The sequence below is a fragment of the Anoplopoma fimbria genome, chromosome 14 (genome assembly GCF_027596085.1).
Source record: "Anoplopoma fimbria isolate UVic2021 breed Golden Eagle Sablefish chromosome 14, Afim_UVic_2022, whole genome shotgun sequence".
In the NCBI taxonomy this organism is placed as follows: domain Eukaryota; kingdom Metazoa; phylum Chordata; class Actinopteri; order Perciformes; family Anoplopomatidae; genus Anoplopoma; species Anoplopoma fimbria.
This window is the reverse complement of record NC_072462.1, coordinates 9130807-9145818: the sequence shown is the minus strand read 5'-3', so window position 1 is coordinate 9145818 and position 15012 is coordinate 9130807. Positions and strand designations below refer to the sequence as shown.

The 15012-nt window shown below is 41.4% G+C and overlaps 1 protein-coding gene across 1 annotated transcript in view; it reads left to right on the top strand.

The window, feature by feature from the left end:
* The first annotated feature begins 973 nt into the window (after window positions 1-973).
* The window catches only part of slc25a25b (solute carrier family 25 member 25b), a 15364-nt gene continuing 1325 nt past the window's right edge, over window positions 974-15012 (top strand). Inside the window, exons 1-9 of the mRNA XM_054612206.1 lie at window positions 974-1810; window positions 7866-7992; window positions 8990-9077; window positions 10871-10982; window positions 12062-12220; window positions 12355-12507; window positions 12598-12705; window positions 13120-13287; window positions 13383-13533. Coding sequence (XP_054468181.1) covers window positions 1484-1810; window positions 7866-7992; window positions 8990-9077; window positions 10871-10982; window positions 12062-12220; window positions 12355-12507; window positions 12598-12705; window positions 13120-13287; window positions 13383-13533 — 1393 coding nt within the window. The 5' untranslated portion in view covers window positions 974-1483. The remainder of the gene's footprint in view (window positions 1811-7865; window positions 7993-8989; window positions 9078-10870; window positions 10983-12061; window positions 12221-12354; window positions 12508-12597; window positions 12706-13119; window positions 13288-13382; window positions 13534-15012) is intronic.

Here is a 15012-nt window from a genome sequence, read left to right as displayed (position 1 = left end):
CAAATAGTTTTTTAGCGTGCAATAGTGAACGAGGATGAACGGTATGATTTCTTTTGACTATGATTAAGTAAAGGAACTTATGATAGAGAAACTGTCTGTGCTCTGTTCGTTTTATGAAACCCTGTGTTTGTAAATAATAAATTGGATTTAATTTGGAAGCTGGACATTTCGTCAGTTATTGGCACGCGTCTAAACAAAGCAATCAGCAGCCATAGTGGCCTTTTTTGATAGGCAACCGGGACACTACAATCAGGCTAAACCAATCAGAGGCAGAGTAGGGCTTACCAGAAGCCGTAAGAGAATAGTGAACTTGTCGACATATTTTAGGCAAACGCTGCCATTCAAGATCAATTACATCCTAAATTATATTTTTAGAGGGAGGGAAAATTTTAAAACTTTAGATTAGATTAATTATCCACCAAATATTTAATTCATGGTGGTTTCAGTAATAGCCCCTTAATGAGGGTCACATCATCTCTGTTCACTCCAATGGATCCTTTTGTTTTTCTTCACAGCAATTGCAGATCATGGAGCCTAAATAGTTTGCGGAAGTTAGCAGCAAATACTAGCATAGAATTACAGCTGATGATGCACTTTTTAAAGGTAGGAATTTTATTTGTATGTAACTACATACATGTGTCGGTATTCTATATGAATATTGTAAATCATTAATGCTTAATTAATTTATTGACTACTAATTACCAAAGAAACTCAGTTCTGTCTCTCTGTTTGTAAAGCTTTCCAGGCAATCAAACTGAACCCCCAAGTACTTCCTGGAAGTATATGACGTCTACCTGAATCACGTGAAAATCGAGCATTTTGGACTTCCGTTGACGCGACTCTCTTTATACGGCTCTGCCACACCTCATGCCTAAACCTACCTTATCCAACCAACGAAAATAACGACAACCAGCCAATCAGAGGCAGCGTAGGGCGGGTCATGTCTTAGACATAGCAGGATTCCACATTCAGCCAACGGGCCACCGGCTCATCGCTTACTAGTATGTTTGTATTATCCTTAGGCAAGTTTAAAACGGTCTTTTTAACTGGAACTTCATCTTCCGTGTCGGGCGATACACGAGCTCTGTATAAACTCCAACGTTCGATGCTGTGAAGTTTGTTTTGTTTTTACCATGGTCAAAGCGCTGACAGCGAAGGATCCTCATATTATCACCACGTAACGTTTCATCTGCATCTTTCATTTCGGTTAGCTTTGCGTGGGAAACTCTAGCTAGCTGAACTCATTTAATCAAGTAAAATGATATAGAAGAACCATTTTTCGTCGCAAGTAAACTCCGCAAATGTGTTGGTGCTGAAAAGTCGGGTTTCTAAGCTAACCGGCTTCTGACAGCTTTTCCATTCAGTGCCGGCTGAAGAGGAGGGCAATGTGACGTGGTAGTCGGGCTCGAGATACTGTGTAACAGCTGCCTCCAGGTGCTCTCTGACAGCGTGGACACTTAGGATACACCAGCAGGGTTCGTTGATGCCTCCTTTGCTCAGCGATGTAATCTGCCAGTGCCGATCGGGCGAGATCCACCCAGGGATCGACCCGGGCGGACGCGCGGAAGGAGAACCCTCCTCAGCTCCCCCATCTAAAGCAGTCCCCCGACAGCCCGTCGACGGGGACTGCCACGCGGACCCCGGCCAGTCAGCACACCCATGTGACATATGTGGAGGTCCCGAGCAGGAGCACAGACTGAAAGTGTTGTTCCAAGTCCTGGATGTGAACGGCGATGGAGGCATTTGTGTCAACGACCTGACAATTGGGCTGAAGAAACTAGGAGTGCATCGCACCGAACATGAGCTCATGGTAAGTGGACATGTGTCTGCTCAACTGTATGGGCTGTATAGTTTTTTATAAAACAAAAGACAAGAAAGACATCACAGCCCGTAGGGAGAAGTGCCAAACTCAAAGTCATACGCTAATCAAATTTAAAATGTAGTTACCGTGCAAGCAGTAATGTGTAGGGGAAAGACATCTGGACGTCTCAGATAAAACTATGGTTGGTCGCAAAGTGAAAAGTGTTTTTTGATGTCTAGGACAGTGGTTCTCAAATGGGGGTACGTGAAGGCACTCCAGGGGGTACGTGAGATTTTTCTTTTTTAAATATATTCAAAATTAGCATCCATTCAAAAATCCTTTAGAAATAGTTATTTAATAAATATTCAATAAAATATAAGTTTAAGTTCATAAAACTGAATTCAATGCAACAATGCAATCTTCAGTGTTGACAGTTTAATAAATCAGACACTGATGGCAGAGCGCTGTGTTTTCCAACCAAAAATGCATTGCGCGGGTTAGGGGGTACGTGGCTGAAAAAAGGTTGAGAACCACTGGTCTAGGATAAAGCCTTTGTTTCAACCGAATTACAGTGGCAATATTTTAAGGTGAAGCAGGTTGGTGAAAGCAGTTCGAAACATCCTTTTTTCCTACATCAGGGTCCACCCTGATGAAACCAAGATGGATAGTGTACAGGTGGGGCTGGCGATATTTCAATATGAAAATTCATCGTCTTTCAATGGAGTCATATTGTGATGAAACGATACATTGATATATTGCGATACACAATTTCGTCGTCTAAATTGATAACAAGCACTCACTTGACTCAAATTTCTCAGAAAGGTTGACTACTTTGACCCAAGGTTCTTAATAATGAAGACAATTTCTGACACATCAAGCAGCAACTGTAGTAGCGAGCTACTTTGCAGAAACAGTAAGTGAGTACGGGAGTCTCCCCCGATCTCATTTGACAGTGGACTGGAAGCTTGAAATCTCTGATGCTCTGAAAATGTCTCTCTTTGTTTCTGGAGGGTAGTTGCATAATCCTGAATAATGTTACCTTCTACATTGCCAGTTGGAAATGTTCAAGACCTCAGAGTCCCAGAATGAACCTCTAATAACAACCCTAGCTCCTCTCTCTACACAATATGAAACTGTCAGACTTCAGAGTATCTCAAAATAATATTTACTGTATCATTTGACAATGAATATAAATGCCTATATGCAAGGTACAACAGCTCATTAATACTTTTGCAGTTACTTTTAATCAGTTAATGAGAACTTTCAGTCGTCATAAAGTCAAAAGGGTTCCCGTTACATAAAAATTAGCAATATGTTCAAGCTAACAGGAAATATGCAGGTATATAAAAAAAACAGCTTGTACAGCTTTGAACATTCATAGTGTTGTTAAAGCATTGGCTACAGCAGCACAAAACCATGCGGTGTCAACTAATAAGAGGCATTAAGTCAGCATGACTGACCCACCCTGCATCGAATGACGGGTGGTAATTAAATGGTGTGTGGAGAATGGCTCTCTGAAGGAGTTTGTTTGGAGCAGTGAGAGAGCGAGAGACAGAGCATGTCAAGCCAAGAACAATCTAAAATGAGCTAGAATTAGTCATTCAAGAGCACAAATCTTTAAATCCACTGCACTACTTTTAATTTGAGAACAGGAATTAATAAACCAAGAGCAAGAATTACTCATTTGAAAAACACAAATTAATACATTTAGAGCAAAGATTTTTAATTTGAGAGCATGAACTATTAATTCACAAGAACAAATAAATTGAGATTCCAGATTTTTAAATTGAGTTCACAAATTACTTATTTGAGAGCAGGTATTATTAAATGGAGAGCACAAATTACTTCGTTTTTTTTTCATTGACACCTCCTGGGCTTCGTACTGATGAGAAGCAGGCTTTCTGTCTTTCACTGTCTGTTGGTTTGGATTTAGTCCAGTTTACCACTAGCAGTCCACTCCCCAGTGGTCCAAGACATCTGGGAGGGTTTTAATGCTAGAACATTTCAGTGATGTATTTAGGGCCAGCTCCGTGTTGATATTCATAGAAGAGTAATAAGATAAGATAAGAGAATATGATTTTGTGCTTGCTTTTACATGACTGTTATAACTTTGGTCCGATTTACTTAAAACACCAAGGTTCCACAAGTTAGCAACAAAATAATCCGTGCCCTTCATGTATCATTTCAGACATGTTAAAATTCCCCAGAAAGTCCAACCTAGTTTTACAATATGTGTAAAAGTGTACCATGATCAACGGTATTAACACTTGAAATAAGGAAGTGTGCAAACTGTCTTCTTTATAGTTTTATCTTAAAAGGGTAAGTTTGAGATGGGTCAGAAGTTGCTTAAAGTAATATCTAGTTCGCAATGAAACTCCATTTGGCCGCATCATTCTTTCACATAGCCAAGGCTAGCTTTGACGTTATTGGTAGGTACCTGGCAATTGTGTCATATCTCATAATTATTTGTAAGTGTGCAAGTAAAAATTGAATGTGGTTGCATTCATGCGAGTGCATAATATCACTGGTGCCGCCAGTGCAAAATACCAGTTCGGTGGAAAAGCAGCTGGAAGTCAGGAGCCGTTAAACACTGTAGTTTTCCCAGCAGCAGGGACCCGGTACTTGTTGAGAATTCTAATACAGTGGAGCTCTGTTGTGGGGTGGATGGGATCGCCTGCTGGATGCTGACGGAGTGACTCAGGGAGTGCAGGAGGAGAATGAGGGAGGGAGGGAGGAGGGAGGCATCACTCAGCAGATTTTCTAGTGTAAGGGAGGTGCAACTGAGGGGAAACCCTGCTTCTCCCCCCCTGCTATTCTGGCTGCCAATCCAAGGCATGAATTCATTTCCATCCTGCAATTTCGTCCTCCATTGGCTGAGGTGCTCGTTTCATGACTCGACAGGGGAACCTGCTACTCTGGGCTGCAGTGATTGGTCAGGCTCAGCTGCAGTGAGGATGCAGGTTTCTGGAGCCTCTCTTTGCTGCATTTGTCTGGCTGCTGATACTGAAGCCAGCTAAGTCTGCTGGTGCCATCATTTAATCATTCTCAACATGAGATACTTTCAGTGTGGGATTCTACGTCAAATGGAGAATTGATCATGCCTCAGAAGTGTATGACAAGAGTTAGATAGGAGCATTTAGTTTTATCTGCTTCTTTTGTTGGATGTCTGTGGACCTGAGCCTGGACGTCTGTCAACTGAGTGATTTTTATTTTATAATGAGAAAAAGATCCAGTTGGAAGATAAGACCGAGACACTGAGCTGAAGGTGCCCTCTCTACTGGACCATGTTGTCCTCAGTTGACCTTTCTGCAAGCTCAACTCTTTGATTTCAGCTAACAGAACCCGTTAAGAGTTGTTGTCTTTGAGTAGTGGGCAATCAACCAGACACCCTTAGCCCCAGTTTGAGGATGATGAAGACTTTCCTGTGCCAGAGCCTTTTTAGCAGGACGCAGTGTAAGCCTGCCCAAACTCCGTTGCCAGGGGAAAAAGAGACTGAGGCTCCTGGGAACTGCAGAGAGCTGCAAGCTGTTCTCCAGGAAAACACTGCACACTCCTCTGAGAGTCAAACAATCGGCAGTAGAAGTGTAACTCCAAAGAAGACCACAGAATTAATTGTGATGGCACCACCTACGGATCAGGTAGGATAAAGCAGATGGCTTGACCTCTGACTTTTATACCAAGCACCACCATCAAGTAAGGGATTTTAAATTTATTGATAAATTGATGGGCACATGTGGTCCTTATTGCGTCTAAGCACCACTGTGCTAAGTGCAGCGTCACTGAGCTGCTGACTCAGTGTTGTTAACCTGTGCTGACCCAGTGTCACTGGGTTAAGGCTCTTTTCCAGAAAGACACAGCTTTTTCTACACTTGGACGCTGCCAAGAACAACCGCACTCTTTTTTTTTGGCAGCTGAGCAGCTCCGCTGGAGCTGATACCAGATAGTGCCTTGCCTTGCTCATGGGTACCTCAGTTTTCTCTTAATTTAGCATGGTTTTATCAGCCAGTTCAGAGCAGTCAATGCAAACTGAAAATGTGCAGTTGCTTACAGTGCGTTGGATGTCCTATGATTAAGTGTGCTACTGCTACACATGGGAAATGCATTTGCTTCCATCTTATTTAGTTCCTTATAGCAAATCGTTGTTTCACTGGGGAATACCTACATTTAGAGGTAAAAGTCACTATAACAAACACGGTGACACTGTTGGATATAATATATTTGATTAAGTTATTCATTTTACTGTTCCTGAGAAAAGGCTCGGCCCATTTAACTGCTTAATGTCAAACTTAAAGACTGTATTCCCCCTTGGTCTGCTTACCAACAGCAGAGTATCCCGTCAATGTTACTGCTTACTGCTCACAGGGGCATATTCACAAAAGGATTGTGCGGTTTTGCAGCTCCTCATTCTGTGCAAATACGACCAAAGGAAACCGAGAACTTCTCAAAACACCTTCAAAAGGGAGAAATGTACCTCTAACTGTTCTGCCAAGCCAATGTCTTTGTGCTCCTGTGCTATTTGCACATATTTAATATGCAGACATGTGGCGCAAAATTGGCCCCTATCATTTCAAATGAGCCTCTTCACAAAGCAGTTACAGTGAATTTGTTAGTTTCTTAAGAGAGTTGGTGGTGACCAAAGCACATAAGGGTTTTCTGCTCAAAACTCCCAAAAATTATTTTGGAATGCAGTGATGGCTGTGACATGAAAATGTATGTCATTATTTCATCCACCCACATATGTGTGCTCTGCAGCCCAAAGGCCCATATGGGTACGATTAAAGAAAATAAGTTAAATGAGCCTGAGACCGGCTCGATTAGACTCATGCATTGCAGTATAATCATATACTGCAACAGCTAATCATTATTGTGCGTGTGCAGCATAGGGCCAAGACTAATTCTACTCAGGTATTCATACCTTTTAAATGCCAGTTTTTGAGACGATGCCACTATGTTTTTAAAACTGTAACAACACAAAAGTTATTTTCTGTCTAAGTCCTAAGCGGTATTTATAGTTTAATTTTTTCACTAAAACACACGTACAAACATACACACACATAGGTACATTAATGAAACCGCTAAGGGGCTCATCTTTTTATTTTTAATAATGCACCATGTTAGAGGGTTTCTGTTCCTACAGTTTTCAGCTTTAGTTCTCTGAAAGTCTCTTTCATCTCCAAGAAATATTGGTATTATAGAGGAAATATCCCTAATCTTATAGTAATCAAAACAAATCGATTAGGGAAATCGGTGTAGACCTCCACCTGCTGTGTCTGCAATGACCACTGCGAACACAACCCACAACGGTCTAACCCCCTGTCCAGACCCCATGTGTATTAGATGGGGGTTTTTTTCACTGGCAAATATGCTCTCAATTTAATTCAGTTCAATCAACTTTATTTGTATAACCCAATATCACAAATTTGCAGGGGAAGGACTAAAGCATGCAAAGCTGCTGCTTTGATAGCTGTTCGGTGGGATGGTTCCCTCAAACAGTGGCCTATGGACTGGCCTCCATTCTGTGAGTCGCACATGGTTGAATCTTTTTTTAACATGCTCAGTCAGTTTTGCCTTTTCGCTAGCAGAGCACATCACTTGACAGTGTATTGCTCAGGTTCATTCAGTGAGAGACAAACATGCATATTTCCTCTCCGGCCGGCACACCCAGCTGTTCCTTCCCTTGGGATCCATTTCCTGCTAGTAAGAGTAAATTCATGCTCCAGCTAACTCTAATTCTGTGTAGAAATCCTTCCAGTTGGCTTGGCAGCTATATTGGCATAAAGTGCCGTGGACTAACAACCCGATGTGTGTGATGACTGCAAAGTGGTCCAAACTGCAGGCTCAGTCAACAGTGCACAGATGGCACCTACAGTCAGTCCACAAAGCTATAGGGCTGTTTTTAATAACAGCGGCAAATGAGTTCAAGTCAATATCCTTTAAAGATAATGTTACTATATATACAGTCAATGCATCAGGCTTACTGAAATGTCTTAAGCTCACATAAATACAAAAATTACCCGAAAATGAAGTCGCTCAAAGGTTTCTCCTGTCTCTTGTCTCCTTCCAGAAAATAGTGAAAGCAGGAGACAAAGACCTGGACGGACAGTTAGACTTTGAGGAGTTTGTTCATTATCTCCGGGACCATGAGAAGAAACTGCGGCTGGTATTCAAGAGTCTGGACAAGAAGAACGATGGTAAGGAATCCTGTTGCATATGATGACTTTTTTTAGTCTGCTGTGTGGTACTGAGAAAAGACAGAACCAACACGTTTTCTTCCGCTCAGCCCTTTTGGCCCGAGCTCCAGATGAGTTACACTCCGACAAAAGCGTCCAACATGAGGGCTCTGGCTTGGCTCGTCTCCATGACGTGACCCAAGAAGCTGAGATGGACGACATAGCTGCACCTTGGCCTTGCTGTAATTTAAGGGCAATCTTTTTAAAGCATTTTTATTTGTTATTAAAAAAAAGCATTTTCCAAAAGGTTTGGTGTGTTTTATCAGTGTTTGTAATCCAGAAAGGTTAAAAAAACAAAGAAACAAAACAGAATATCTGAATACCAAAAATTGAAAACCTGAATAGCCTAAATGTACTTGGTTCTAATCCACCACTGTTATAACAAGAGCACAGAACTGTTTAAAGGAGCACAAAGGTGTTCTTAGATATATCCTCTTCATCTTTGCTCTCAACATGCAACAGTTGGTTGCATTTAGCTTTAAAATATACAAAGTATTGTTGAGTGAGTCTGGGCTGAACATGCTAACTGTAGAATTAGCGCCTTGTAGCTGAATGTGGTCCGAGAAATCTGCGAGGGACTACACACTGCAGAAAACACGATGACGGACAACAATAATCCAGTTCCACTTCAAATATGCATTTGACACTTTATTCTTCCTCTGAGCACATCAAATACAGCGGGCACCATGTACCCAATCATAAACTGGCAAGCTCACAATCTCGGATCTTGCAGCGTTAATCTCTAAACTTCAGGCTCGAGCTGAGATAACCCTGATGACATGATCAGTGTCATTTTCTTAGACTTCACAAAGCTTCTCCGACCTAGAAGACATTATACAGTACAGCTGTTTTTACAGGCAGAGTACTGCTCAATGTGACTATTAAACTGACTTCTATGTGTAAAATCTGTGGCGTTCATCTTTAATTAATACAAATTCTATTCAAAACTGTGTTGTAGGTCGGATCGATTTGCAAGAAATCATGCAGTCTCTGCGTGACCTGGGAGTGAACATCTCTGAGGAGCAGGCTGAGAAGATCCTCAAGAGGTTTGGGGGGGTACACTGTCTTTCAAAAGTTTGGGGCACCTGTTACATTGATGTTCTCATCTTTCCTTCAATAATAATGATTATTTTAACAGAAACTGAATAAGTATAATTCAGAATGTAATATTTACATTTCAAATAGTTTTGGCCCCGAAAGAAGAAGAAGAATTTGATGATTAAAAGTTACGTTTAGTCGATGTTCCCGAAGGGTTACATAATGGGGGAGAATACACTTTTCCCCAAAAAATATCGTTTGAATTTGTTTTCCAGCACCGGAAAGTATAAGTAACCCTCGATCATTTCTGAACCACATCGGTGCTTGCGTTTGGGCTCTCAATAGGACGGCTGTGGCTCGGAGGTAGAGCGGGTAGCAGCCTACTCAGAGGTTAGATTGAAGGTTTAACCTGGAATTGGTCCAGCTGATGTTCCAACAGTTCTAACTTTAGACGAACCTTCTAATTCTATAGTGAAGTCTGAAGAAGAGGTTTGTTAAAGTTAAATTCAGCTTGTTCTAGGCTGCTTTTATTGTGAAACTCTTGACACTGAAAGAGAAAGCTGTTCTTGTTTAAATCTAAGCTTCCAGTTTCTTTGACCAATGACTGTTTATTTCTCTCTTCTTATTTAACTGTTGCTCAGAGGATCTCTGTCTCTTTCAGTTAATCCAATGAACAGGGTTTTGTTCTTCATCTTCTAAACTAAATAACATCTGTTAGTAAAGAGTCTTTCTACAAGATAAAAGCATCAGACACATGCGGGCATATAGAATAATCCTCTCACAAATGTGACTGTCCTAATCAAGCGTTTGTTGCAGGTGATCCTAAACTTTTGAACAGTGTGTGTCTGTTCATTTGACAGTGGAAAAAACTCTACCTGCAGTAAGATTGTGGTTTCTATAAGTAGAACAACTACACACAAATGTAAAAACACAGAATATGTACTTTTAATCAAAAAGGAATTTCTGAACATTTACATTATTAATGAGTCATTTTAGAGAATTGTTAAAAAAAATTGCACTGGACATTAAAGGAGCAAAAGACCACCAAAGCTTAAGTTATGAACTTTGACCCATGAGACAGTGGATTTCTTCCCTGCCAGGGCCTGGTAAAACCAAATATAAACTTTATTTTACTTTTTAATGATCATTTTTAAAGTATTGATAAAAATAATAACGATAATGTACCTGCACAGCAAAATGGAGCCAGAACCAAAACAATCTAGTTTTCCATTTCCATTAAAAAATGTTAGTTTACTCTTATAAACTTCCTGTAATTTCAATGGCAAACTTCATTACGGCAAATATTCTACAGACATTTATAAATGGGGGGAAAAATGCAGAACATTTCCTGTTAAATGACTTTTCTTAACAGTGTGATCTGTAGTAACAAGAAAAATGTTATCAGCAGCAAATGGCTCATTGTTGTGGCTCGTGGGATCCTTGTCTTGTTCCTCTAACCTCCTGTCTGTCTGTCTGTCTGTCTGTCTGTCTTTCTTCTCTGGCTGGCCCAGAATAACGAGGGGTCATATCTGGGCCCCTATCTTTTAGTAAGTAGTAGCTTCTATAGTCTGCTTGCTCAGCCTGTGCTACAGTGATCCTGAATACAGTCTGTCTAGTTCAGTTAACAGATGATGTTTTATTCAGTGATTTTTAGAAGAAAACAATATCACATAGACAAAGAAATACTGCTACCATGGTTGACACGCAAGAGTGCGAGTAAGCAGATTGCTTGTTCTTTTCACCGACTAAAACTTTCACATTTGTAACGGCCCGTATTCACTGTTTTACTCTACATCCCCAGTATGGATAAGAATGGGACAATGACCATTGACTGGAGTGAGTGGCGGGATTACCACCTCCTGCATCCAGCGTGCAACATTCCTGAGATCATCCTCTACTGGAAACACTCTACGGTAGGCTACACACTCTTCCTCTTAGCAAACCTGAATAGCAGTCCAAATCTCATCTTTCCTAATGGAAAAGGTTTGTTTGGGCAATGTGTAAGAAGAAGGCAAGGAAAGTGAAATGTTGCATGATTAGTGAACTACATATCATTTAGACTGTCACCTTACAGATACCACTCCCTTTCTTATTGTAAAGGCATACGAGCATTCTGAGAAAGCCATTTAACTAGTTTGTAACTGCATGTGTAAGTAATTAAATTACTGGTTAATATTTTGACATTACTTGTTCTAATAATAATGAATAATTTGATAATCCAAGTGGGAGAAGAAAAAGACCCCATAATAATTTGCGTCTGTACGTTTTGAAATTCTGATTTAAAAGTCATTATTAAATAACCAAGAATATGATTACTGTTTCTCTTGAACACTGGAATTAATTCATTAGGCTCAATGTTTTGGGGGAAACTGAAATGACATAACTCATGAAACATGACACTCAGGAATTACCAGCCTCATGTGACGTGAATAGAAATGCCGATAAATGATGTAAGTGTTTCATCTCTCCTGCTCTCTCTGACTTTAATTGTATCCATAATAATAGTTATTGGGGGAAACAACAGATCATGAAAAGACAAATCCTTCTAATAAATGAAGAAAGTTGATTGTGGTCTTTTTGTTGTTCCAACGTACAATGAACATTTATTTTAACCAGACGGTAAATCTGAAAACAAATCAAATATAAAACTTGAGTTTTATCTGTCTTCCCTATGACACTCCAGTGATGTTGAGATGCATCAGATCATTCGATCAGCTGCAGCGTCCAATCAAATAACTGATAAACAATGAGGGGGACATCAGACGTTAAAAGACTTCCGTGAAGGCTGCTCTTGTTTATATTCGCTCATGGCTCCTCGGAGATCCCCTCATGCTTCTCGATCCTCGACCCTCAGAGCAGAAGTAAGAGCTTTGAGATGGCCGTCAAGAAGGCGCCGCAGAAAAACGTCATGTTTAAGTGAGGATCGAGGAGTGAGGAAATTACAAATAAGAGACGTGGGATGTACCCACTAACTCTAAGGCTTCCTCCTCAGATCTTTGATGTTGGGGAGAGTTTGTTGGTGCCTGACGAGTTCACGGCAGAGGAGAAGAAAACAGGAATGTGGTGGCGACATCTAGTGGCTGGAGGAGGAGCTGGTGCTGTGTCTCGAACCTGCACTGCACCACTGGACAGGCTCAAAGTCCTCATGCAGGTAAAGCACATCACACAGCTGAACTAGAGAGTGCTCTCAGAGAAGGACAAACTGTACAAAGGGAAAGGAAGTAGTGATCCAAGTGTGAAGACATGCTGACAGTTTGTCCTGACCCCCCCTTCCTCCCCCTCCAGGTTCACGCCTCCAAGAGCAACAACATGCATATCACTGGAGGCTTTGTCCAGATGATCCGAGAGGGCGGCGTGAGGTCACTGTGGCGAGGCAATGGTATCAATGTCATCAAAATTGCCCCCGAGTCTGCTATTAAGTTCATGGCATATGAACAGGTGTGAACCGCTACAGCTCTGACTCCATTAGGCTGTTTATTTCTCTCTCATTTTGGGTGATTGCATGACAAGAAATGTTCTGTCCCTCAGATGAAACGATTAATTGGAAGTAACCAGGAGACGTTGGGCATCGGCGAGAGACTGGTTGCAGGCTCTCTGGCTGGAGTAACCGCTCAGAGCAGCATCTACCCCATGGAGGTCAGAGCGAACACAGACAGAAAGAAACATCTGTAAATGTTATGTAGCAACTCATGACTCATGTTTGTGTGCATAAATATCCAAGTGGACTCTTTTGGCTTGTGACTGACTGCCCATTTTAACTTTTAGCCTTGAACCCATCATGTGAAACTGTACTGTGACCTCCTATCTGGAGGAAATCAGATCTTCACATGCAGACTCACAGACCTCCAGTAATGCACATAGTGTGAGCAAGTCATTTATGTAAATTAGGTTCATAACACACAATGTATTTTTTATATAAAAAAAGAGTGCACTGCATATATATTAGTCTAAGTGTGTTCAAGTATGAACCATTTTCTTCAAATGTTTAACAACAAAGTGGAGCTGTCTTTCATCAGACTGGAGTCCTGTCATCACTCTCTGTCCTCTCAGGTCTTGAAGACACGGTTAGCCCTGAGGAAGACGGGACAGTACTCGGGCATCTTGGATTGTGCCAAACATATCTTTCAGAAGGAGGGAGTGGCTGCTTTCTACAAGGGCTATGTCCCCAACATGCTGGGCATCATCCCCTATGCTGGCATAGACCTGGCTGTCTATGAGGTCTGTTGTTGTTATTGTTCTCAAGGGGATAACTTGTTGTTTGATGTTTTGTTTTTAGCTCAGTCTGACACCGTAGCTCTCCTCTCCTCTGTCAGACTCTGAAGAATTCCTGGCTGCAGCGCTACGCCACCGACAGCGCTGATCCTGGGGTGTTTGTGCTGCTGGCTTGTGGCACCACTTCCAGCACGTGTGGCCAGCTGGCTAGCTACCCGCTGGCCCTGGTCCGGACACGGATGCAGGCGCAAGGTCAGTCACCGCAGAACTATACTGCGCTGTACAGCGACTGAACATTAGAATCATATAAAGATGTGATTATGAGTTTCAGGAAGTTTATCAGAATGATTGGACCTCATGGAGGAGTTATTTAATATTCTTTACCGTGTTATTACTTATTTACTTATTTATAATACTTGTTTTGATCTTGTTTTTTTTAACTATGTCTCTAGTTTACACTATCCTCTCTGCTGCTGTAATCCTGCAAATTTCCCCGCTGCAGGACTAATAAAGGATTATCTTATCTTATCTTACATATAACTCTAAAAGGATCGTTATTACTGATGTTGAAAAAAGAGGCTGAGACCTGGAACCTGTCTGGCTGCCCTCGCTTGTTAACATGGATGCCAAAATAAAACGCACACACGCTGCTCATGCGGGCTGTGTGGCCCTACGTTAATGATGGCTGCATTCCACTGTGCAGGCTGGCTCACGGAAATAGCATTCTTTGACACTTAATGGAACTAAGCCATTGTTAATGTGCTTTTCCCACAAAGTCAAATGTCTGCTGAGAAAAAGATAATATTATTTGCCAGATTCAGTCCAAAGAATGATTCTTAGAGTGGAACACAATTAGATGACAAGACAGAATATATGAGATAAGAAGTTTGAATCACATTTGAATATAAGAACTGCAGAATAGATAGAAAGTAGCAGTTTGACTGATTCTGTTGCATTTGCAGCAATCTTTCTGAAGTGCACTGTCCCTGTAAACCAATAAGTATGTTAATCATTTAAGTTGGAAGTGAGGCCAGTTCAGTGTTTTGGAGCTGATACATCTGTTGATATTTTCTGGATTTGTCTGATAACGTCTTTGTGGTCCAGAGGTTATCACTGCACTGCAGTGGGAGGATGCTGCCCCCTACAGTACAGGAGCGGGGTGCAGCTACTGGTCTTTACTAAGCTTGGTCCTGAGTACTAAGTCCGTCTTTCTTAAGACCAGCCTATGGCATGGACTTTAAGTCAGTTGCACCAACCAAACTGAAGCCTAGTCTTAACTACATCTGGTCTTAGTCATGGGCACTCATGTGAACACCCACACAACCGTGGCTGTTGCCTAGCAGCGTGTGTTGCTCGGATACATTGTTAACAATCTCCACTGTCTTGCCAATGTGTAGCTTATCATTTATCATTCGTGGCAACGTTATTATGGAGGATCAGAGAGAAAGCAAAGGAATTCTCATGGACATTAGGATAGGAAAATGAATAGAGCTGTCACATTTGGAGCTAGCACAACACGATGCAGTGGCTCTCAGTCACTCTATGAACATCTGAAAACACTTCTGATCAGGCAGAAATCTGTATATTATACTTATTGTCCACACTTCTCCACCTCTGATACAGTGCAGGCTACATCTGCTTCATCATAAAAAACCAGCAGCGTTGTTTGTGGGTCAACTGTGGCTCAGTGGTAGAGCAGGGTTGTCCTTCAATCAGACAGCGGTTCGATCC